Source organism: Leptinotarsa decemlineata, unplaced genomic scaffold (genome assembly GCF_025532065.1).
Source record: "Leptinotarsa decemlineata unplaced genomic scaffold, Ldec_3_MD MMD2_tig00078422_RagTag_RagTag, whole genome shotgun sequence".
In the NCBI taxonomy this organism is placed as follows: Eukaryota; Metazoa; Arthropoda; class Insecta; order Coleoptera; family Chrysomelidae; genus Leptinotarsa; species Leptinotarsa decemlineata.
In genome coordinates this window covers 23,761,667-23,788,662 of record NW_027412747.1, presented here as the reverse complement: position 1 = coordinate 23,788,662, position 26,996 = coordinate 23,761,667, and the positions used below count along the sequence as shown (strand labels likewise).

Below are 26,996 nucleotides of genomic sequence, written 5' to 3'. Positions count from 1 at the left end.
AATCTTTTTTATCAGTTTTTGAGACGAAAATAATTGAAGTTAAAATGAAATCTGTTACTCACTTGTTCTCATCAGTTCCGGAAACATTTCCTTCGCTCGTACTGCCGCTAGCCACTAGTCCCTCTTCGTCCTCCTCGCTAACGACCCCTACCTCCTGCTCCTCGTTATCCCTCTTGAAAAACTCCTTGAACTGCTGCTGCGAGGCATCGTCTAACAGCTTCGACACGGGAACCAAATCGGAACTCTCCTCGATCTTTGGCGCCCTGTTCTCGACCTTCAGCTGCTGAAGCTCTTTCAGCTTTTCTTCCAGAATCCTGCTACGACTATAGTCTGCCTCCGGCTCGGCCTTATCCTCGTTCTCGTCGATAACCAAGGCGTAATCTTCCTCCTCCTCTTCTTTGGTCTCGCGCACATTATGGTTTGCGCGCAACTGCTGTGCGAGAATTGCGAACTTGAGCTTCTCGTTGAGCACGTCTTTAGTGTCGCCGAAGTCGTGCATCTTAGACATCTCGTAGCTGGGGATGCTGAGGTCGCAGTAACCATGCTTCACGGGCAGTTGTGGCTTCTTTCCAGGATTGCCCACACTGCCGCGCTGACGCTGAGACCAAAACTGCGGGTGCTGCTGCTTGATGTGTCGCTCCATGTTCGATCTCAGCGTGAATCGTGCAGAGCAATGCTCGCAGGTAAAGGGTCGCTCCGTCCGATACCTGCGCTGCTTTTGTTTGGGCATCAGCACTCCGTTCTTAATGACCATCTTGACGGAGTTGGGAGACTGCATCAGGTCGGGCTTGGGGAGCTGTATTGGGCTGTGCAATTTGGGCATGCTATCACTGAAGCTCGAATCTATATTTAAGCTGAGAGGCTTCATCTCTTCAGGTTGATTCTTTGGAGTGCTGAAGCCTTCTGGCTTGGGAGTTTCCATCTTGAAGCCGTTAGGGTACACCAAGGTGGGGCTTCGGAGCGGCTGCTGCATGTTATGGAGATTTTTCAACTCCTCGGAGATCAATGAACCGCCGCCAAGCTGAAACCGCTGCGTTCTCTCCTTGAGGTCTTGGGAGTTGTGAGGAAGAGAGGCTGACATTGAGGAGAATAGCAGAGAGTTCAGAGGAAACCCGGACCAGTTGGGAAGGGCTGGGAAGCCGCGGCATAGGGCTAATTGTGTTGCGTACAGCGCGGCTGGATCGATCTTCGGAGGAGTCTTGAACAGGTGTTGAGCGAATATTTGCCCCATATTCGGGGGAACGTGTTGCTGGGGGATCCGGGACTGCAAAGGTGGGGACTTCACCGTTAAGTCTTGAGGCTCTTCCTCTTCTTCATCTTCGACTTCCAAGCGCTTAACGCTGTTATCGCTGTGCTTTTTCTTGCTCAGATCTAACACCAGATCTAGAGGCTGGTCCTCCTCATCTTCATACTCGTCTTCCGAGTCCTCAACGAAGCTGTTTTCCTTGAGGCTCTCAATATTCCTCACCTGTATTTTCGTAACAGGTGGGAAGCCGTAGTTCATCGCCTGCAGGTTCTCCCTGCGAATTATATCTCCCGGAAACACCCTCGAGGGTTTCAGCTGCTGCTCCGAAGCAACTGGTAGGATGGTGGTCTTCATTAGGTTGATTTCGGGAACGAACTTGGGGGTGGAGCAAGGAACTTTCTCGAATCCCACCTCGTGCTTTCTCGACTCGTCCTTGCCGCCGAGCTTGTTGAGTTCTTCATTTGTGGGATCTTCCGAAGGATGGTATATGATAGCTTTCTTCACCTCCTCCCTCGTCGTTTTTGAGTGCCTGTTTCTCAGATGCCGCTCACAGTTAGCTTTAGTCGTGAAGGCATAGTTACAGAGCGAGCACTCGTAAGGTCTGTCGCCATTGTGAGTTCTCATGTGTCGGATCAGAGCCGCCTTGTCGACGCTGGAATGGGGGCACATATTGCAGTGGTAGGTGCCGTTGGTGTTGCCGTTGAGATGCGCCCGATTGTGGCCCTTGAGTGCGCGCAGGTTTGGGAAAACAGCCGTGCAGAGTCTGCAAGGAAATTCGCCACGTAGTTTCATCTTGCGAAACTCTACGGCGAACACGTCCTGAGACTCCTCCTCTTCATGCTTCTGGTACTCTGGTTGCAGGTCCGGATGCTTGGGAGGCTCCGCTTGCTTCGCCTGGAGCTGCCGCAGGTTTATGTTGGAAAGAATAGACTGGATGTCGGCTAGATCTTTAGTATTGTCCATGGCTTTGGCTAGGTGTTCGCGTAGTTTGTTACCCGCCGTGGGAGGTAGCTGCTTCTCGGGCGAGTTATCCACCAGATTCAACCTGGAGAAAAACTCCATCCTACGAATCTCCGGCTGTGAAATGTTCGTCAGGTCCAGCCCATTGTGGTAGTCGGAAGATACACAGCTCTGCTCGTGGATGTCTAGTGAGTTGGTGCAAGGAAAAGCCCTGCCACACTTTTTGCATTGGAATTTCAGCCCGCCGGAGACCTTGTGCAGGTTCATCTCACATTCTCTTCGCGCGATATGGGGGAACTTCTCGCTGGAGAAGTCGACGAAGGTTAAGTCCTTGAACCCTACCACCGGCTGTTTTCCCACCGGGTTTTCGTGAACTGCGGCTCTGTGCATCGCCAGAAGTTTATTGTTGAGAAACACTTGCTTGCAAACGACACATTTAGCTGGGTATTCGGGGTGATTATCCTCAAGATGTGTTTCCAGCACCAGCAGCGAGTTAAAGTCACTTCGCTCACACACGGGGCACTTGAAGGCTTGAGAGAGTTCTACGTCTGCGTATTGGTCTCGCAGTCTCTTTCCTCCGCACTCTGGCTCCGGATTTTTTCTCTTGACGCTTTTCTCAACCTTGTTGTTATTAAATTCGGTGCTCTTAGAGCTGCTGCTGTCCGTGCTTCCGTCGGATTCGTAGCTGTTTTCGGCTTTGTGGGAGTGAGTGCGCATGTGTCTGTGCATGTTTCCATTAGTCGTGAACGTATCCCCGCAGTACTTGCAGTGGAAAGGTCTCTCCCCGCTGTGGACCAAGACGTGCCTGTCTAGACTGCTGCTGGAGCTCAGCACCTTGCAGCATATCCGGCAGGTGTAACCCTTCTCGTCCTGGGGCTCGTTCTCGTTGTTGTGAGATCGAATGTGGAGGGTGAACTCGTGCTGGGACGTCAGCATCTTCTCGCAAATCGGGCAAAGGTACTTCCGCTCCGGAGAAGAGCAGTCACTTCTGTTATCAGTTTCTGAAGCTTTGGAGATATCTGTTTGCTCTATGGTGGTGTTGGTGGCAGAGAATATTCCGGAGTCGTTTTGGCTGGATAACGATTCTTTGGTGAGGTGGCTTGGTGAAGGCAGTTGTTCCATTTCGGAGACTGAAACAAAAATGCCTTTAAGTACTTTTAGAATTGATTTCCTTTAGAGAAAAACTTAATAGGTAAAATTCGAACTTAACCAGAACAAAATATTAATATCTCCACGCTCGTTTCACTAACGAAGTTAGCACCTCCTGATGATGCTGTTGATGTTCTGGAGTAGAAAAGATGTTTTTAACAGATTCAGAGAATAATTACACAAAATAATAAAATAATGACCAGTTTAATATTCAACATTCGTGTGTTAATGTTCGTATGGAGACGCGATGGTTCGTTGAAATATCACGTTGTTTCATTCTTGACTTGATGCAGCTGGATTCTCAAAATACTAGGGAAAATCGTCAGTCGCATTTTTGTCAGAGATAAGAACGTTATTCAGCATCAAAAGTATGATGTACGATTAGTGCGTCTGACCGTTGTATTGTCACTTTGGCAAATGAACTGACGACCTTAACACTCACAAACATTCAGGTGAAGACGATTTTAATATTTGGCGTCGTTTCTTTTGTCAATACCCACAATCGTCTTCGGAAGATAACAGATCGTTTTCGGATGATAACTGAACATTCTCGAAATGAACAAGGCGGATTATAATGTTGCGAACCCATCAAATTGATAACCATATAGCACAGATGATAATCGATTGGATTCGAATATCTACTTAAACGGAACATAAACACAGACTCAAACACCTAATGATTAATCTCGAATAAAACAATAATCATTATGTTTGATAACAAACATTTGTAAATGATACCGAACTGGGCCAGACAAATATAAGCATAAAGAATGGGTTGTCTTCCGGCGCGTGTTGTTCAAAAGAAAAGGATCATTTGGTGATAAAAATACAACGCAAATAACTCCAAGAAAGGTTTATTGTTTAATTCAACTTATTAATCGATAATTATTTCGGAGAAAGAGCATGATTGGACATCAAATTTCGGACCAAAGGCCAAACATTATTATTGTTAGAAATTAGTATTTTTAATTCTATTATAAATTGAAAAATACACCTCCGTTCCGATAAAAAAATGGGGAATGATACATCTTTTTGAAGGGTGAAGATTTTGCAAAGATTATGTTCACCTTTGCGGTACATTTTCCATGATTTCAGTTGGTATAGGCGGGTACATTAGACCAATTTAGTCTAACGTAGTCAATATACGTTGTGAGATTAAGATCGACTGAGAAGTTTGAAGTGATCTAGAATGTACTGGAACGGATTAAGACTAGAATGTCGAAATATACAAGTATTGGAATTTTTTTTGTTATTATTCTGATATAGACTTGATATTCAGTAAAAAAGAATTACTATTACTATTATTACCCACTTTCTTACGCGTCTCCAAGATAAGAGAACGAAGAGTACCTGACATGAAAACGAAATTGTCGCCGATAAAATGTCTTTGTGTCTCTCGACACGATATTGGTAAACACGACGACATATTCGTCGACTTGACCCGATTACTATTGTTCGAAAGGTCTTACGCAAAACTATGGACAATGATTATGGAAATCAGCCGGAGAAGTGTTGATCACGTATCGGGCTGCGCTTTTAGCTGGAATTTTTCTGTAATCGCGTTAGCGCGATGGGAATGCGAGAGCAGAACGAAATTCTGAGAAAGCGGGCATCGACAAGCGGCAGTTTTCCAAATATCGACGGAAAGCGTCGCACGATGAATATTACGCCGGTGAAGAAATCAAACAGAATCGAACACATACAGTGGAATAATGTCTAAAGTAGTAGATTGAGTATTGGTCCTTCGAGCCGGATTCTTAAATCCGGCTATATATAATCGATAGTTTAAACTGTTGATAATTTCAACAACAAACATACCTCAAACTGACGATTGAATATAATCTACAGTTTTTAGTTATAAACTCATAATCAACAGGTCAAACAGTTTGTATTGTTGTTTAAACTATCGTTAATATATATTCCGCAGTAAATTGTCGATAAACGCTAATCGTCAGCTTAAATTTCAATGAACTTTCTATGGCTAGTATTAACATCGTATGGATGTTTTCATTAACTGTCAAATCTCAGCTATACTGTAAGCGTGTGGCCGGCCTTAGGATTTTACACGATTGTTTGAGATTTTAGGCGCCTTTCTTACCCCGATTAAACTGGTATAATTTTCTTTAATTGCTGAAACAAAAAATCGCGGTCGAGATAAATTGTGTAATCTCGCGAGTAGCGGATGCAATCTTGAAAGAGCGGAAAATGCCTGATTAAATGGACCACAATGAGATATTCGTACTGAAAAACCGCTTTCATGGTTTCATTTCCTTTCCTGCACTTCAGATTCGTCGATAAACGAGAACGTTTAGTTTCCTTCATCGAGAGAAAGGTCGTACTTTTTTAATTGCGGTTTCGGATACATCGCTTACTTTTGTTTTCCATCGAAAAACTATGTTTTCTCACGGTTAGGAACGATTAGTTTTTTCAAAATATGTCACATTAGAATGCTCAATAATAAAAAGTGAACTCTCTTATCATGAAATCATACCGGTTTGCGTCAAGACTCTCAAGACTCCCAACCAGTTTCATTGTCAAGCGATATTTTCTCTTCTGAAAATATTATTATATCTTATAGAAAAAATCCAATAAAAATATCGAAATAACATAATTTTTTTTGTGCTTCAACTCGTTTTGTTTGTCATTTGACAGTGATTTTAGAAAAAAATAATGTTAAACTATTGTAGAGCATCAAATTAGCTACAAAAATTTCCCATGAGCTAGAGCTGTAGGACCCACAGTTCTCAAGTTACAGCATTTGAAAGAATTTCAGTAAAAATAGACATTTATTATATGATTATTTCGATTTATTGATAATAAGTTGAAAAGTCTTCTTTTATTTATAGTAATTAAATTTTAATTGTAACCAATGAATATTATGGAATTATAACTTACATGAAATGAAATTGGAATTTTCGAGCATATTTAAATCAGGTTTTACCAGTTACATGAATATAATATAACAAATGATGTCAATGTTAGATCATATAAAAAAACATTTGAAAGATTCAGCATTAAAAAAATCTACAACTTTATTTGAAAAGTTTAGTCTTCCAACTGAATTTTTGAAACTACACTCTGTCGCACCTTGTTCACAGAGTTTGTTATTACCTGCAACGATCAACAATTAATCATCTCGACGAAAATTCCAATTCCAGACAAGATGATGTTACGAATTCTTGAGGTCAGATGTTGACAAATATGAATTTCAAATCATTTATCACGCAATGAAGTTCAGCAGTTGTAAATCATCATGATTCACGCTTGAGACGCGTCAAATTCACAGACAATTACAGACGTATTCTCAATTTACGTACAGGGTACTGTAAATTATCTCAATTCTTTCGAAAACCTCAAACTCACTTGATTGTTTCTCGATCTGTATTGAAAAAACCCAAATTGCAAAACTCATAAATCTGTTCGATATTCTTTTTTCTTAAACTTACTGTCAGTCACAGTCGCACCAACTTGTAAATAAAGACACAACTATCAATTTTGAAGTTTATAATAGGTATTTAAGTAGTATAGAATTTAACTGAGTTGCAAACAACTCTTATCGGTTTGTGAGTTCATTTGAATATATTTAGTCGCGCGATAATTTTAATTTTGCTTTTAAAATCTGTTTAGATTTTATCTCAAATTGTATGGTGTCAAAGACAATCATAATATGCATAAAATGCACATTATAATTGCACAAAAATGTATTATAGAAACTATTAAACAGGTTTCACAATGTTGTTCTTACCAATGGTATCTGATGGCGGGGGGAAGCCTTGTTGGGGATTGTGGGCCATGAAGACGGTCCCTTGCATCTCGAAACTACCTTGAACTGAAACAAATAATGAATATTTAGAAAAATCACAAAAATTAAAATCAAGAACAAATAATCGCTCAGTTTTTAGAACGATACATTTTTTCTGTATACTCTGTATTATTCTTTTATTCATTCATTCTTTAAATAAGTAAATAAATACCTATCTATTTAAAGACATCATAAAACAAAAATGCGGCCTCAACTGTGTAAATACTTCCCAGATAGTAGATTTTAGGATTCCGGTTGCTGTAATAACGGATGTTGCTCGTGTAAACATGCTTTCAAAATGAACGAAATAAACAGGTTCCGAAATTGTTGGATGGACCTCTTCGGTCACCCGACTCAAATCCTTTAGCTTTTTTTAAGGGAACATATTACGATGAAAAGTGCTCTACACTTAACTCAATAGGTGACTTGCGAGGGTGAATTGTTATACTATTGATTATTATAGAAACTGAACGAAGTTATCAGTAGGTTTAAACTCTCAAATAGAAGAGCAGTAGCTCGAGAGCGAAAACAGGAGATCTACTGCTAACACAGTGGACCTGGCAACACTGAACACGGCGCTCCTCGAGTTCGATTTCTTCTTCATCCACAGTGGATTGGTTCGCGATATTTCTCGGTTTTATTCAACTGCGGTTTCTTTTCGCTCGCAGCATTGTCAGTAACACTGTTATTTAGACATCTCAGTTCATTTAAATCCGTTGAACAGCTCCAATACATTTAATCGCCGTGAACTATGTTTTCATCGTTTTTATGCGTAGATGGAAATATTCGAAAAGAAATCAGTAGTTCTTGCGTAGATTTTGGGTGTGCGTTTTCCATCAACCATTTTCGTCAACGTACGACAATGCTTTGTTTCGATTCGACGCAGGAGATAATAACATCGAACGCATCGAAAACTATTCCATTGTGAGCGAGTCAGAAAGTATACACAATGATAAAAAAGACATCGCAAGCGGGTACCTACCTCTGTTGATTTCAATGAAATATCTGTCAGATAGGAGAGCGAGCATATGTTTGGTCCACCTGCCGGCAGGAACACCTGCCGCGGCTCGTGCTGCTGGACCCCTTTTTTATTCTCGCGGCACGTCACGATTTACACAATATCGCTGTAATGAGGAGAACGAGAGAAGTCTGTTATCTGCATCGATGATTAACGATTTTTTTTTGTAATTGTATCAAATGAGACGAGATTCCAGAAAAATCTCCAAGGGTTAAATCTGGAAATATAGGCGACAGCTAGGTGAAAGCGTCAAAATAACCGGAAAAAAAAAATAATCAAGTCAAATTAAGTTGAAATATCGGTTAGTTATATAATCATTCATCAGGAAGCGAATTACTGAAAATAAGCCTAAATCAACATATCTTATCTGTTTATCAGTTTTCCTAGTTTGATAAAATGCTTTGCAAAAACAAACAAAACTTTTCAGTCTACATAAGATGCACTTGATCTCCCAGATGTTTACAGGATGTAAACGCTCCAATCTGAAAGTCTGCCGTCCAAGGTTACATACAAGATATCTGAAATATCTTCAGGTTACTTCATGAAACTTGTCAATTAGTATTTCAAATTTTCATACGGAAATGCGCAAAAATATTATTTCAAAATGCCTCGAGAAATCTCAGTAAATTGATCTTCCGCTACCTTAGCAGGAAGGTCCAGAATGCTGCAAATCCATCATACCATAACACCAACTCAGCCCAATGCAACAGGAAAGAGCTTTGGAGAAAATATGGATGTCTGCGGAACACCCAAGAAGGGTTGTGAGAGGACCACCAACAAAAACTACCAACCAAGCCTGAACACCACAGTTTATTCATTAAGCAATCATGTCAGACTTTTCTTTTCGTCTCACTCAAAACTCGACCATCTATTGGGAATGTCATTTGCCCCATTTTATGGCGTATGCATATCGACTACAATTTCCCACTTGCTATTCGAGTTGTCACTTCTTTCAGTCGCTTGACTCACAGCGTGAGTGATCTGGAAAAAACATCGCATGTAGACACGGATCGATATTTCGCGCAATTCAATATTACCGAGAATCACTTTGGAGGAAACGTGATTTTCGAAAGGATAATTTCTGGCGGTCAACTTTATTTGGTGTGGCATGTGTCGAGTCGGATGGTTTTTCCAATAGGTCCTTTTATTCATCATCACATTTTCACGTAGTATCTTCCGAACAAAAATGTACATACCACAAAATTCTCATACAGTTTCTGCTTCTCTCTGTACATTTCACGTTGCCTCAAAAATGTTTCTGATTGGTTAAAGCCAAAGATCCCGAAATTCCTACGATACTCTGTACTTCTTATGTATGTGAAAGTATTTTCCAGCGGATTTGAATTCTTTGATGATAAATAATTTATTTTTACAAGGCCTACCCGCGCAAAATTTGCATAGACTCCTAATTTTCCCTGAGTTTAAGAGGAGCATCAACTCCAGAGTTGCTAGGTACACTGTTTTCACATTAAATCAACTCTTTTGGCTGTTGAGCTACCATGTAGTATCTATAAAACTTATTTTCTACAGTTTTTTTATATCAATTTATTTCTACTGACAAAAAATCTACTGCTTAAAATGATCTGGCAACACAAACACAATGTAAAAAAAGTTCTAATAATTCAGCTAATATCTTAACACAACTTTTATTAATCAATTCTAAAGCGATACGGATTGTGCCAAATCAGTTAGTCACTAAGGCATTCGACTACAAAGCTGTCAACATTTTACAGTGAATTTAGCAAGGAATCTTTCTACCGCAGTCGTACAGCAGGAATCCAGGTTGTGGGTGTGTCGCAGCAGGATCTCCTGAGAGCAACGAATCCAAGATGGCGTCGCTCGCGACCCGTATTGATCTGAATCTGTACCTGAGTTGTCATGGTTACATATCATACACAGACACCTGTCTACGGTTTTTCCCCTTGTCCCGATCCCCCTTGACGCCAACGAAGGGTTGCAGCAGGAGAGAGCCAGGAAATCAAACAATTTTAACGTGGAATGGTGCGTTTTGAGGGTGGACGTTTTTTTTATCATGAGCAGAGAGCGTGTGAGTCAGAGTAATAAATGAGATGGCTTTGTTGGGGTGATTTCTTTGGTTTCGAGTTTTTCGAAAGAGGCTTTTTCAGTTATCACATGAACATTTTGACAGGAACTTGTCATCACTGGCATGTGATGTGTTAAAAAACGTACCACTTGCTCATATTAGTATTGAAGTTGCAATGTTGAAATGTGAATAGTTTTTGAAAATTGAATTGAATCAAATATGAATTGAGTTTATCTTTCTCTGATAATCCTGAATGGATATTCTGAAAAGGAACAAAACTACCTAACAAGAAACATGCGAGTATTTTATTTTAAAAAAATTTGATATCTCTTTAAAAAATTCAATAAATTCAAAAATTTGTTCAAATTCCGATTTTTAAAGTTGAAAATTTGTTTTTGAGAAAACATGTGACCATTTATGGCTTTGTCGAGTGAGTAAAATATTTTTTTATTATAAACATAAATATATTTCCGAAGAGTGTTATTTGATTCGTTTTCACCTATTTTGAGTAACTGTATTTGAAATAAATGTCAAAAATATAGCACATAGTACAATTAAATGAATTTCAATATCAATTCCTATATTTCAACAGCTGGGACTTCCATTGTTTAATATAATATAAATTGATTTGACAACCCTGAAAAAATTGAAAAGATTAACCGAAAATAACAATTCTATTAAACCAAAAACTGAAATTACAAAGAAATAACATAAAACCAAACAACAACCAAAAAAATAAAAATTGAAATATTAATAAAAGCTGAAAATTAAAAAATTTAAAATAATAAAAAAATGAAATAATCAAAAGATTTCAAACGAAGTTATGTCACGACGTTTCGATTGTTAGTATCTACAATCGTCTTCGGGTGATGACTGGACTCATTCCTCCGAGATCTGACTATTTATAGGTCATTCGAGTGCTTTCACCAATCCCCTCTTTCCGCTTCATTGGTTTTAGCTGGAGATGGCCGTTTGGCGGGAGTTGGTCGTTTTTCGCTTGATTAGAGGTTTCCCTATGTTACGTATCTCTACGCTAGCTTGACTAAATGCGTTGTTGGACAATAAATACGCGGCTTCTTTGGATTTTCTCCTAAACCAGTGTTCCTCTTGGTGGATGATTTCACCTTGAGCCCACTTGATGTTATGTTATGTTGATGAGTCCAAACATGCTCTGCTATTCCGGATTTGCTGGTTTCTCCTCGCTGTGTGTGTTTCTTGTACTCAGCAATGCGACTTTTCAATGGCTTCATAGTTTCACCGATGTATGATTCTCCGCACTCGCAGGGTATCCAGTAAATGCAATTTTTGGAATCGCAGTCCGCGTTTGTTGGCCTGGTTTTCGTGAGGCTGCTACGGATGGTGTTCCCAGATCTGAAGCAAGTCCTGATTTTATACTTGGACCCAATTCTTCTTATCATTTCCGATAATCCTCTGATGTACAAGTACTGGTTGTGGCGACTTCTCTTCCTTGTGGAGTTCTTGCTGTCCCCTAGCTAAGGCCTCTTCTACCATCGCTCTGGAGTAACCATTCCGTTGAAGGCCATTTTTGATGATGCCTAGTTTCTTTTCGAGACCTCCCGTTGTATTACAGAGCCCAAAAGCACGGTCTAGTAGAGTCTTGATGATTCCTCTCTAAGTCGATTGATGATGGTTGAATTTCTGGTTCAAATACTGTCCTGTGTGAGTGAGTTTTCGATATACAGATGTTTCCCATTTAGTGTCGGTCGTCTTCACCAAAACGTCTAAGGAGGGCAATTCGTTGTGGATTTCCTTCTCCATTGTGAAAGTGATCGAAGGACTTATGTTGCTGATGTGCTTCAGGAAAGTGTCTAGTTGTAATTTCAGTTTTTGGTTTAATGAAATTGTTACTTTCGGTTAATCTTTTTAATTTTTTCAGGATCAGAATCAATTCATATTACATTGGACAATGGAAGTCCGAACTGAATAAATACACCACGAAACATTGTCAACCACCTTCAAACATCTATTCCTATTTTATCCCCTTCAAAGTACACTTCAAATACACTTGTGTCAGCATGTTTTTCAATCCTCTAAGTAGATCTGATATGCACTTCTTGGTATGTTCTTGAGCTCTATCAGCGATTCGCTTTTTATCTCATCAATCGTCGCAAAACCTCATCCTTTGATAGCTCTTTTCAATGTTAGGAACAGAAAAAATCGCAGGCGATCAAATCTGGTGAATACGGTGGCTAATGACGAGTGAGCAGGTGCATTATCGTGATGCAAATGAATTGTTTTTTCACAATTGACTGTACTACCATTTGACAAAAGTTCCTGATGCACTTCGCCACGGAATTGAAGAAAAAGTGAGCAAAACCTTGACATTTCATCTAACTTAATATTTTTGGTCTTGGTTTTTGTGGGCTCTTCCATTGGGACGGTTGAATTTCGTGATTTGTCACCAGTTATGACACTTTTAAGCAAATCTGGATCGTCGTTGTCGTCATTCAACAATTTCTGATTATACATAATAATTTTTTTCACTTTCTCAACATTTTCAGCGTCGTCATTCACATTTTTTCGACCTTCTGTGAAAAGCTTGTTTCTGACTCAAGAGTACAATCACCGTATGCTACTGTCAACATTTCAAATCTATTGAGCCGAGTACACCAACAAAAAATACCGCTATACAATAGTTTATTCAGGCGGGGCTATATACAGTATATACAGAAGACACAAGAATTAAAACGTTATTCCATCCGATGAACCGTATGGTTACAAGATCGATTCGCTTCTAGAAGCTGGCATTAATCACGGCAATCAATTTTAATATTTTCTATTAGGCCAAATTCCCGGTCTGCTAAACAAACTGCCTGCGTTTCATCTCGAAATCATGAAAGCGTGCATAACGCTGCCTCTTTTCTTTTTATTATAATCGCAAACAGTTGCGTTGTTTATATAATTGTTCGTTCCATGAGGAATTGGAAAACGATATATTATTATCATATGGAAGTGTGTCGTCGGCAGTTTCTCCATCCGATTGGTGGATGAATTTTTTCTCGGACGCGTCGCCGGTTTTTCATAACGACCGTTAGCCTTGGCAGATTCATTACTTTGCGACATAATTGATTTAATTACCATCTTGAAACTTGCATCTCAATCTGTGTTTTCCTAAAGACTTACGTTGCCAGTAAAAAAATCGATACATTGGGAATTTTCCATACAACAGTAAAGGATGAATATTTGTTTTGGAATTTTGAAAAATATATTTCCGTACTTACTAACGTATTTTTGCCCGTTTGAATATGACTCATCATTCTATTTTGGTGAATTAGAAGTGTTTTTATCCGGTATTCAAGAAACACTTCATTTGTTTGCTGACTTCAAACGTGGTTGTAGAGACACCGATGATGCAGAATGCAGTGGACGTCCAAATGAGGCAGTAACACAAAAAAATCCACGAAATCGTTATGAATGATTGAAAAGTGAAGTTGCGTGAGTTAGCTGACGTTGTAAAGATATCAAAAGAACGTGTTGGCTGTATATTGCATGATCATTTGACTATGAGAAAGCTCTATTCAGAGTGGGTTCCGCTCGAGCTCATAGTTGATCAAAAACAAGAACGTCTTGATGATTCTGAGCAGGGTTCGGCCATTCAACGCTCCCATAGCGTTATGGGAGCGTTTGAAGGCTGAAATCGCAAGACATGACAACGAATCGTGTCACAAGTAATCAAAACAATGGGAAAACTACATGAATTGGACTTCAAATTGCTCCCACATCCACCGTATTCGCCAGATTTGTCTCCCAGCGACTATTGGCTGTTCGCAGACCTCAAAAAAATGCTCACCAGTAAGAAATTTCGCTCGATTGAAGAGATTATTGCTGAAACTGTGGCCTTTTTTGGGGCAAAAGATAAATCGTTCTATAAAAGTGGTATTAAAATGTTAGAGCGGCGCTGGAATGATTTTGTGGCTCTTGATGAAGATTATGTTGATGAATAACGCGTTATTTCTTAGCCCGGGACTTTTCAGCCCATGTGTTATGTCTCCATTCGGGATAAATATTCAAAATGTGCCAATAAAGGTTCGCAGCATGAGAGATTTTAGTACATGCCTATCATGTTCGAATTTCGGGAATGTTTTCCTGAAGAAGTCGATCATTGGACAAAAATTGGTGAGTTTAATCAGAAAACTAGAGCGAAGACATGAGAGATAAAATACCAATTTCACCTGATTGCGTATCCGTTTCTCAGAAAGAGAGCATTCCCAAAATCTGCAGAAAGTGCACCCGATCAATACCTCCTCTCGAACACAATCAATAACTGCCACGTCACGAGAAATATCGCAATAGCTTTCAATGTTTAACATTTCCAACATAGATCCACACTTAAGTTACATCTTTTAATTTATATTTGTCGTTGATAATTTAAGATTTATCTATAAATACGCCTTGGGTATTAAATGACATTAGCTCACGTAGTTGGCCATGAAAATAACATGCGTGTAGTGTTTGTTTTCGTTTACTGGATGCCGGCGGGGAGTTATGTGTTCCATGGAACTGTTCTATGCCCGAATTCTGGGAAAACATTCAGTTAGATACAGTTCGGGTTAATTCATTCGGCTGGCAACAAGGATATAAGAAGTGATTTTTCATTTAATACCTAGATTTCTACAACCTATATTCGCATTGAGCTATCAAATGCAATGTCTATTTTCGAAAACTCGAGCTTAGACACCTCTCTTCACCGACCACATCTGACTCACCCTATACACCAAGTTTCTCCTGCTGCATGAATTAGTGTCAAAACAGGAAAGCACTTATTTTCGTCGAGTTATCAACTGATAAGGCTAAATCTATCAGGCAGACCTGTTATTTCGGTTTATGCGGTTTTCTTTCTCGATTGGTGTTCTTAGATTGTTTTCTCAAACACAGTCAAGGCTAGATACGAGGTAGGAATTATCGGTATTTTGTCTCCGAGAAAAACATCGATAAATTCTAATGGAAGAGGCAGAAACAAAAGAGAAACCATAAGGATAATGAAAATTGCGGACCAGCTTAACAAAATTTCACTATGACTGCGACAACCCTAGGAATTATGTAGAAGTCACTGTTTTTTTATCTTCGAGAGGAAATTACAATATTTAGAAGATAATGAGCATCTTGCAATCTGCCATGCGTGGATGATTTCTTTATTACCTTCTGAATCATAATTTCACTACACTTAACGGAAGATAATAGATGTGTTAAAGTATGAGATAAGTTCTACTTCAAAACTAACTGAATATATTAATGAATTATTTATTAAGTAGAATTTAATTTCTTTATTTGTTCAAAATGTTCGATTGAAAACATTTCATGTATACTTTTATACGGACGTTAGTGAATCACAAAACACCATGAAACATCAACTTTCTCTGAGTTTCATACTTTTTTTCTTATCTTTATGTTTTATCAAGCCAAATCCTGGAACACAAAACACAGAAATTCATGGAACACAAATAAGTGACAGGTTACAGATGATAGTAAAGGCAGGCAGGCAGGCAGGCAACTATCCAAAGAAACTAAAGTGACAACTAAGAATATATTTTAGGTACCATATTATGTATGGATACTCATTATACTATGGCCTCATTATAATATGGATGTTCATTTGTTAAAAGGCATGTCATCAGACATTTTTCAGATACCTACTGGATTATATATCATCCGTACATTTTTTAAATTAATTGTTATTTGACTTGGTGATGAAAATGAGTCGTTTGAAAGTTTACATCAGAAAGAATTTTTGCAGGGATGAATAAAATGAAACATTTGCAATGGAAACAGGAAAAAAATCATTCAGCATAAATGAAGTATTAGATCATTTATGTAAACTGTCACCATTCTCAGTATCCCAAGCAATGATATAATTTTACTCCACAGCAAAAGCATTCTATAAGTCTGAGCTCTTCCATAATAGCAACACGTTGTATCCCTCGAGTTCCGCTCGTTGGAGATGAACTATTCTCGGGGAAGATTTCATTAAAGAGAGCCACTTCCGTTACGCTGTGGTGGCCATTCTGACAGTCTTTCATAACATAGGTAGAGCATCTTTCGGTTTCGTTATATGTTGTGACGGAATTTTATTATGCACACTTACAGAGTGGATCGTTGGGTAACGCCAGTCCGAGGCAGTTTAATTGAATTTAGCAGATCGTTATCGGAGGAGCATTGCATCACCCGCCGGTTGGTAAAAGTTGTTAATTTTTTTATAGAGCTCGTTGAAAATTATGAATAATCAGTGATTTTCATAACAGTGCGAGTTACCTCTCCTTTTCTGTACCAATTAAGCATTCTCCAATTATACTGGCTGAAGGCAGCAGTGTTCTACTAAGGAGAAGAAAAATAATGAGAAGAATAAGAAGAAGAAAAACGGTTCCATTCAATCACGGCCTATCAGCCAGGATTTGGTTCTCTCTGACGGTAATCAATCTATTATTTATAAATATACCCCTGTGTTTTTGTATAACTTCCGTAGAATTCATTCAGTTTTGTGATAATTATAAAACATTTGAAAAAAGACAGAAATTACAGTTTTTAACCTATATAATCATCTTTTCGAAGAACTGACCAATTCAGAATTGCAACTGTGGGTATCCGGAGATAATAAAAATAGATTCGTCAACTCTGGAAATATAGTCGATTTTTGACTATCCCTGTACGATATTGAAAGAACGTGTCTTTCTTTTATACAGCTCGGATTCGAGCGAGATATCCCAACATTCACAACTCGATATTGAACATTTATAAATATTTATTTTATTGTAACAGACATCTGAGATTATTGCAATAAACAAAGGTGAATGTCTAATGCTTCGACGAGTATATTTTATTTTGCATATTTCACATATGGGTTTCGAAAAGATAAACAAGTTCTGCTGAAATTACCAACTCAAGGTTCTGACTCGTCAACCTCAAAGATAAATATTTTTTGGAACCTTTTTAACGAACGTTGATGAGAAACGAGAGGTTTCACACTTCAAAAGTATTAAAAATATGTATATTACGTACTAGATCTCTCAGAAGTGTCCTCACCAACTTAACCAAGGAATACATTTTATAAAATGAAAAGAAATATGGTGAATGATGTTTGCTTTGCATGTATTTGTATTTTCCATAGTAGAAAATGTGTCTGGTTCAAAACCAGAGGAGACAAAAGATCAAGAAAAAAGACTTATTCATTACCTGAACTATTTCGTATATACCAACTTTTAATGTAGTTCTCGCCGCGGATAAGTTTTTTATTTTGACTTTTTTCAGCATTAGAATTCGCAAATATTGACCATAATTAACTTCAATCGAGTGGCTAATTGCTGTTTTTGTCGTACAGAAATAAATTATAAATTTAGTATATCTCTGAAAACACTATACAACTCAGTTCGTTACCTCCAACAGAGGATGAGGTTAAGTAACACATCAGAAGAGTTTACTTGCGTGTTCAAAAATAGAAAAGTAATGTGCGAATACCTCCTGAAGAATGGGGTTGGAAAATGAAGCGATCTGCAACTGTTTTCTATGCATTTCTATTGTGTATATTATTTAAATATTATTAATAATTCTGCCACAATAAGTTTCTGATTTCAAATAATATAACAAAACAAAAATTTGAAAAAAAAAACAATGAAACTAGTAATTTTTTTTCCATTGACCTCGTGTATGATTCACACTTCCGATTTGGAAAAACTAGTCGCCAACATCCAACAGCTTCATATCGTTCACCCGATTAGGGAAACACCGTTGCAAATATATTTCCTGCTAGTGCAATTTTCTATCGATCTGTTTGAATAATTTCGAATAAGGAAATTGATAAGTTATCTCGCTGCTCAAACAGAAAATTGCATCGAACGAGAAAAACTTATCTGTAATATGTAATTGAGATGACGAGGCCCGTCTCTAGATATGTACCAAAAAAGGGAGTGTGCTCGAGATTAGAGAATTCTCGGAAGAATTTTGTGATGTAATAGTAAACACGAACTATTGACTGATGCGAGCAAATACGAGATTGGGTGCATACTGAAGTGTTTGGAAAACTTTCTATTCGATTCAGACATAATTTGATTTTTTTGTTGGTTTGTAATATTTCATCTGAGAATTGAAAGTTTCTGTGGCTGATTTGAAATGAATTTGTTGAATATAACAAAACTCTATGCAATATCGTTTTTACTACCAATGAAATTATTCTGTTCGCGGCGGCTCCGCTATCTCACCATCCTCCAAACAGAAACATAGTTCAAGTGTCTTTATGTGATGATTCAGACTACAATTACGTATAATTGATAACTTAGATTATATCCTTTCGCAAGTCTAACAATTCTTTAGTGACATTTATCGTAGGATCTATAAATCCCTTGGAATAGCAGTTTTGGTAGAATTGGCCAAAGTCTGAAATTCTTCTTGCAGTGTTAGAAGACAAAGCCTACAGTAAGCCAAAAACAAGTTCTGGCCTGATAAAACAATTGCAGTGCCTTTACTTGCAAAGAATTACTAGCTTTATTAACTTCCAGATCAAGGCGATTAGGAATCCAAATCAGAGACCAAATTTGTTTTTCAATCAAGGGTAGTCTAATTTGGTCAGCCACTCTTAAGTTGGAGGAGACTCGGTAGAGGCATGTGCTTCAAAGACCGCTTGACGTCTATATACACCTTTAAATAGAATCTCAAGGTGTTTTTGATCATTCAGCTACCTGATCTTGGTATTTTCCCCCCTGAATTGCTACATGAAAGCATCAAGTTAGAGGTAATTACCAGAACACTTTGAGTTCCACTATCAACCAGTAGTTGAAAACAGCTGATACTGTGTTAGATACTGGCTTGGAAAGCTTCCACATTATGATAGCTTCCAGCTATAAAACTTTCATTTGATACATTATAAGGACGAAGCTAAGGCCCACCCAAACATCGATGATATACCATTTATAATAGGGTTTTCCAACAGTGACTCCCGAAATTTGACAATTGATAACAGCCACCTTCTTGGAGCTACATCTGTCAAATTAGTTGTCATTTATTCAGTCTTTTTTGCCAAATCATCAAGGGCGAATATATCATTCAACATGGTGTTTTGTTCGGGCAACGTACCGCGCGCTTCCGCTTATTTTACGGTCGTCAAATACCTTTTCGGTATTTCGGTATTTGGCGATGATGTTATCCATTATTTCTACAGTAGTTTGTACCTGTTTTCAAAAAACCAAATTCCGCAATTAAACATCGATACATCACCTACTTACACGTCATAATAACCCCGATAATCCCTCATACAAGGGGTGCGATCTGCCGATTACCGTGTCAGATGCCTTTTTCGCACGGCGCTCATCCCCGTCGGGAAGTCAATGCGTTTATTGTGGTGGTGTTTACAAACTGTACCAGCTCGAGCTATTGTACGGGAATCATCTCCGCTCGAGGCGATCAAAAGGGCCCCCATTCATCACTTAAATTGGATTGGCAAAGGCTGAGGGATGAGAGCTTTTGTCAGAGGTGTTCAATCAGGAAGGTGGATCGGCGAACAGGAATATTGACTGGAAACAATAATTGGTGAATTCGGTGATTTGACTGCAGGAATGGAAATGATGAAATACTGGTTAAACGTCTAAAATGAACTATTTTTTGGAACAGATTCGTTTTTTTTTTCTTCTTTTTTTCTCTACTTCTGTTGGGCTTCATTCTGTATTCAAAAACACGGCATATTTTGAACAAAAGTAATTTTTGTGGAACGAACCAAAATAAAAAAATGTAATGGGGTTCTTTGTAAGTCGTTTGGGGGGCTAACTTTTTAGTTCATCTCGTTAAGTTACTGTGTAAGTTCAAGTTTTTGTATTACTTTGAAAATGTCCTTATTGAACGAAACTGCAGTGACGTTAGTTTCAAATAAAAGTGGTATTGAAACATAGAAAGTTTCAATTCTCATTTTTCATGATGATCTACCACGTAGTAACGACTACACCCATCAATTTATTAAATTGAAAGTATTTTTCAAAAAGAAAATTGTTCTTCACAAGCTTCCTCGACAGATAACATAACAACAAAGCGAACCGAAGAAAAATCTGGCAGTTTTGTTCAATTCAGCTATCAATGAGAAATGAAACCAATCGGGATATTTGGAAGAGAGTATTTTTTTCATTGATGATGTTATTAATTTTCTAACATCTTCCATTATTCTTAAATAAATGGAATATTGAAATTCTCTATTTTTTCCGGCGAAGATATTTCATAACCCTTTGAAAACAGCTCAAATAAAAGAAAAAAATTCCAGGTCTTGATCAAAACCACTCGTTTTCACGAGTATTTCCACCGCTAAATCAAAACTATAAATTTTCGTGCTTTGGTTTTGGATGGTAATGAATTTTCAATTTACATATATTCGCTAAAAATGAACACCATTTTTGTGTAACTAACTTATTTATAACTTTTGAATTATTTGGTAACGCAATAACTTGCCACAAATTTTAAATTATATACTTTCGAATGGCACCTCAATCATAATTTTCTGTAGAGGTGAACTTATATTTTGCGGAAAAAAATGCGAATCAACGTAATGAAACAAACGTTTATTTAAAGGAGAAAACCTCTGAAATAATTATAGAAAAGACTTAACAGTTATCAAACTGATGAAAAATTATTTTTCTCAATCGCTATTTTGAATTTTTTCTGAATTCAAAAACCCAACATTTTACACAGTTTCAACCCGCATATCGATTAGACTTCCAGTAATAGGATTACCAGAAAAACATCAGTGAAACAAATCAAGTGAAGAGTTTCTCGTCAAATTCTCCAAAAGGATCAGATTACAAAACTCCCGAATCGATTCCACTCTCCACAATCCTAGAAACTAGGAGAAATCAATGCCGAACAAATTGATATTTCTGAAACACGCAATAAAAATACCGGCGCTTGCATGCAATTTTTAATTATTATCATTTTTAATTTATCACTTGAGAAATGCTGGATTTCACGAAATGAATCTTTTTTTCACGATTTATTTAGATTTAATAGACGAACTTGTGAAACGCTACAGCAAATATTACAAAACTCCACTTAACGGCCAGCTTTCGAAGAAAAATGATATGTTTGTGAGTGTATATCGTCGATATAAATACTGGGCGTGATTTGCTATACTTGACTGTGATATAATAGTAGTAATATTACCGTTAACGGTTCTGTATTGATCCGTACGTAATTTAAAAAATATTGCCAGAAAATTTTCTCTCAGTTAATCCGAATCTTCCGAAAACAGCCTCAAATGAGCGGTTCAACTAAAGGGGCGTGACGTCATCAGATATACGAAATACAAAGCCAGTTATGAATCGCCATTAGTTTCAAGCGTTTCTGGTTGTAATGTTTGCCATTGTATTTTGCATGTCAAAAAAATAACCAGAAAAGGTTTTGAGATTAGAAAGAATTAGCTTGTGGTAACGGACCACGATAGAGGGATAAATATAGGGTGAGCCATCGAAAATGTAAAGCAAATTATAACTACCAGGGATGGCTGATACAAAAAGTCAAATTTGTTCGTGGGGAGAGGTTTTTACCTTAAAACTATTGCTAAACCTTTATGCCCAAGCGAATATATCATGCATTCTCAACATTTCTGACATAGAAGCGATACGTCATTGGAAACGGTTTTCAATTCCCTATTGATTGTTGATTCGCTTTCCAAAATCGATCCAGTCGTTTAGAAGATATGGAGCTTTGAAATTCCATACAAAATCCGAGAATACAGTTGAAAAAACGAAATAGTAAATATACATTTTTAAAAATGTATCTAAATCTTCTAGCAAGCGAAAACCCGATATTGTCTAAACAACAAAATCTGCAAATTGTCCCACAGGAATATGTTTTGAACATTTAGATTATTACGATAGGTTTTTTATTTAAAATACATCCAACTTTTGCATATTCAGTAAAAAGTTGACTGATTTTCAAAAGCTAAGCCCTTTTCAGTGAAAAAAAATTGTGGGTTGACTCTCCCGAAGGTTTTACAAGTTCATGCCGAAAAAACAAAACGCCGACAGTTGTGAATATTCTCTAGTTCACTTTCTTTTGTAAAAACCAAATTATGCTCGCTTTGCATAACTTTTTTCCGACCGCCCGAGTTTAATCACCCCCCTGCCAGTCTTCTGCAGGCCAGTAGAAACCTATGCCGTTAATATTTAAAAAAATAATCAGGAAATCATTTTGAGATACTACACACATCGACGTTGTGGTGATTGTTGGTTCATGGGGTTGGTATCCATGGAGATAACGACGTACACAGAGCTGAATAGGTGTTTTTAGGGAGGTGGGAGGGTGTCTATCAACGTTTTTATCACACCTGCTCTTGATGGACGTCCTGGGTTTATGACTGGATTTATTTCTATGATTTTTAGTGTCAAAAAAATTGCGTTTTGGAACTGAAATGTGGTAAAACTTTCAACTTTTCATTAAGAGAAGGTAACATCCCCCATTTTTTTAAAGGGGTTGAGAGTAAAGCAAATACCTAGTACCTTTATTCAGTTTAGGTGACAAATGTAGAAGCTTATTTGTGAAAACTCAACAAAAATGTGGGTATAAGAAAATGCATATCTGACTGAATCAAGGATTTAGAGGATCAAAAAAAGATTTAAATGAAATGAATAAAAACACTTTTGTCTAAATACCGCTGGAAAATTTTATTTTACGACCGGTTTCGGGTTTGATCCCACTATCAAGTATAAGGTTTTATACTTGATAGTATAACCGGTCGTAAAATAAAATTTTCCAGCGGTATTTAGAAAAAAGTGTTTTTATTCATTTTATTTAAGTGATGATGAATTACCATAAAGTAAACAAGTCATCAATCACACATACAAAAAATATTTGCTATCGAAACGTCAAAAAAAATGGAACAGAGATCGACATTTCAAAAAAGTATGATGAATTCTTTCAATAAATTTCAACTCTCATGATCAGTTCAATAAAATCATAACCATGAATGACTGTAAAATTTAAAAATTTCTTGGTAATTTCAGAATCATTACAAATGATGGCAGATGCAGATATAAAATAAAAAATATAATGAATAATACAATGAAAAATAATACAGTTGTTAATAATCTCAATATGGCATCTTAGCCAATACAGATGTCGAAATATAGGTGACTACTTCACAACTTGGGTGTTCTATAAAACCACTATCATAGATATTATCGATCACATTATGCCATGCGTCTCCTAGAATCGATCGGTTAAATCCAAGACATAATTTCGATGAAATAAAATTTATTTATTATAAAAATATACGCTCGTTTATAAATAGATAGCGGCTAAAATCAATCGACGAATAACACCGCGAAAAGATGAATTACAATCAATATTATTAGTAGTGATTTCATAAACTACACCTTACGATTTATCTTCACCAACTTTATTTTCAAAAATATATGACGACATGTTTCGTTATCACAGTAGCTGAAACTGCTGATATTGAATAATTGATATAATGTTAAGACAGTGTCCCTGAAGGATACCATTAGGAAGATGCAATGAATTATTATTTTCCGATATAAAGGATAAAACTGGAAATTCTGACGTAGAATAAATCCAAAACAAGCAGTCCAGTTTTCTGTATCTGCTGAAGGCGTCAACTATTGATGAAACGCGCGTCAAGAAGAGTGTGGCATTTCTGACGATTGGGAAAAGTGCTCTTTTTGAATGAAAAAGTTTACACAGAAGGCAACCTGAATGACTCGATAAATGAAAAATGGGCGATAAATTTGTTTTGAATTTATAATTATTATAGTATTTATTCTGCTCTAGAAAGGTAATGAATAATACCAAATGTTAAAAAACAACATATAATTATGAAAATATCCTGTTTATAATTCAAAAATTATATTTTCAGAACTGATATTTCGAGATTTTTTCATAAACACCAATTTAAAGAGATTTTATTGTTTTTACGATTTTTTTTGTTCAACTAAAGTACGACATTATTCCATCTCTACATTCTGGAAAATTTTAATTACTATCACAAGGCAGGATTTTAGTGTTTCTTGTTTTCAAGATGTAATATAATTTTGCGAACTCTCAATTATACAATTTTTTTTCAAAAAAAATGTAGATAAAAATTAGATATTCAACGCGTAGCTTTTTTGAGAACATTAAGAAGTAGAACATTATTTTCATACATCTAAACTACATCATCAACAAATGCAGTAGTTTACAGTTTGCAGGATACATTTGAATATTTTATGATTTACATGTCAGGCATCTGTATATGAAACTGGGCCTAACACAAAACCTTGAGGAATACCTAAGCTGGTTTTACTTGAACAGTAATACGTATTCTCGAATCTCAATAGAAAAAGATAATTGAAATAGAGAAAAAGTATTCACTAATCCTTACAGGAGTGATAGAAATTTTGCTCATTATTTTCTGAAATATATCTTGCCGTTTTTATTATTATTATTATTCAAAGCTGTCCCTCACAATTCAATAGTGGCACACGAAATTGTTAATTGGTAGGTACATTTGCTTCAAATTAAATGAAAATTGAAAGGGATATATTTTTAGGAGAGATTAGTTTTTGGGAAAAAAAGGTTTCGACTTTCTACTTCTCCATCTCCTTCTGCAAAAAATGTCAGAATAATCCAGAGAAAGGCGGGAAGCAATCAATTTAAAAAAATTAACTGGGTACATGAGTAGGTTAAACTCATTTGTGACATAAAATCGTAATTTGAGGAATCAATTGAATGTTTCATCTCCAAATGTTATCCAAATTGATGCTGAAGAAGCTATAAGGCAAGTGTCTTATTGTCCACCAGTGAGGACGACATTGTGTAGCAATCCTGTGAATGGTATCTGATTCAATTCCATAATGAATGTTTGAAATATAAACTGAATAGAAAAAAGTGTTGTTTGTATAATTCAGTGTTCATATAGAAGTATTTGTTTGGAAAGTATGTTTCTTTCGTGTAATTCAATGTTTATATGAAAGATTTCGAGAGGGTTGTTCTTCCAGTTTATGTCTGACAGTTACTTCTTTGCAGGATCTAGGTACACATTTTTGTTTGGAGTTACTTCCCACATTTTTTCATGTAAGATGGAGAAGAAGAAAGCCAAAACATTTCTTTCCCAATAAATGAAAATGTTTTTCAATACCCATGTAGGTACATAATTCTTAATTCACAAAATCAATGATCTGGATATTCTGACATTCAAAAATATCTACAGTGAATCGTATTCTTGGTATACATAATTTAAACAGATTAATATATAGTACTGTTAGGTATATAGATTTACTTGTCGTTTATAGTTAAGAGGCTTTGTACCCTTCTATGTTTATTATCTTTAATCAAAATATCATTTAGGTAGATTCCTGAAAATACTTCATTTGAACTTACAGTGGTACTTCCGAAATCTCGAGCGTTTCCAGTCGACTTTTCATGACGAATGGAAAATCCAAATACTGTGGACTGAAAGTCGATGGGATCCCAAAAAATCAATTAATAAATTGAATATAGAGGTCGGTAGAGTACAAAATAAAAAATAGATAGTTTCAACACTGAAAACTAGGAAAAATAATTTTCATTTCACACACTTTGAGGACTTTCTGCACACAGAATTGAAAAGTATCGAATACCTACATTCTTCAGAAAATATCATGAAAAATGTTGTACCTATATTCCTAATGTTTCATAGATTTTTGACCTTCCACAATCCGAAAAAATAAATAGGTACACTAAAGCATATCTTCTGAGGATCTGAATTTATTTATTTTTTCGAAAGCATCAAGGAGCATTGACAAAAAATATCTGTCAAAGAATATCTGATAAATAGGGACTCTTCTAACCCTCCATGGACATGCTAACAAAAATGCATGTTTTTTCAGATCACTGTATCAAACTGAGGTAAAGCCAAACATCTCGAATCTGCAAATTTGACACTGGACATTTTTGTTCCGAGTCCCAGATTTATTTCCACAACATACCTATTCGTCAATTCACAAAAACTATGTCTTAAACTATCTCTCACCTCAAGCAATTCGCCGAATAATCCATATCACTCAACAACGGAACATCAATTGACAGACAAAAACCGAACGTCACAGATCGTGGAGCGGTGCAAACATCACAAAAACTACAAACAATTAATAGAGAGCAAGGTGGTTTACGAGATGCTCTCTCGGTGTCGTCACATAGAATAAGAATGAGTTGAGGAGATCCGACTCTCCTTGCCGGCTCCCGGCTCTCATTGGCCGCGCGCGCGTGGTGGGGCAGGTGAGAAGACAGGTGATGGACGGAGAGAAGAGATCTATATGCGGCGGCGTGCGAGAGAGAGCGCTCGATCGCGGACCGATTCGCAGATGAAGTCGCTCGCGCTGGCTTGATTATTTGAAATATGGCTTTTGGAAAGCTGATTTTGAATTATTAATTGCGGGGACTGAGTTGGCTAATGGCTTGCGAAATTTAGCGTATGTGTGGGGCGGGTGTTGTATTGGATGTTGTCTCTAGCTGCGGTTGTTTTAATGAACCTGAGATGGGTTGTCAAGAGAAGTTTTGAAAGTTTCCGCGAAGATCTCTTTTGTTTCACGTAGTCTTGTACTTCTAAAAAAGTTTTAATTGAAACGTTGGGGTATCGGAAAGACTTACAGAGTCAGGGTCATAAATGCTGTATTGTCATAAAAGTTTTGGTTATGTTGACAAAGCAGGCTTGAGAACTAAAACAATTTGAGATTTAACAGTAAAATAAAGGCCACGAATTAACACAAAGTATACACATGGCTCAAAAACACTTCAAAAAGTCTATGGTAAAAATCTG

At 37.1% G+C, this 26,996-nt stretch overlaps 1 protein-coding gene across 2 annotated transcripts in view; it reads right to left on the bottom strand.

Moving 5' to 3' along the window:
- Nucleotides 1-26,392, bottom strand: part of peb (zinc finger protein pebbled) — a 29,249-nt gene extending 2,857 nt beyond the window's left edge. The window contains exons 1-4 of one of the 2 annotated variants that reach the window (XM_074186256.1): nt 26,211-26,392; nt 19,450-19,737; nt 7,101-7,184; nt 63-3,336 (exon numbers count right to left, since the gene is read on the bottom strand). In XM_074186256.1, the coding sequence (XP_074042357.1) occupies nt 63-3,336; nt 7,101-7,184; nt 19,450-19,456 (3,365 nt within the window). In that variant the 5' untranslated portion in view covers nt 19,457-19,737; nt 26,211-26,392. The remainder of the gene's footprint in view (nt 1-62; nt 3,337-7,100; nt 7,185-19,449; nt 19,738-26,210) is intronic. The other variant, XM_023164982.2, reaches the window with a different exon arrangement.
- Between the last annotated feature and the right edge of the window lie 604 nt (nt 26,393-26,996).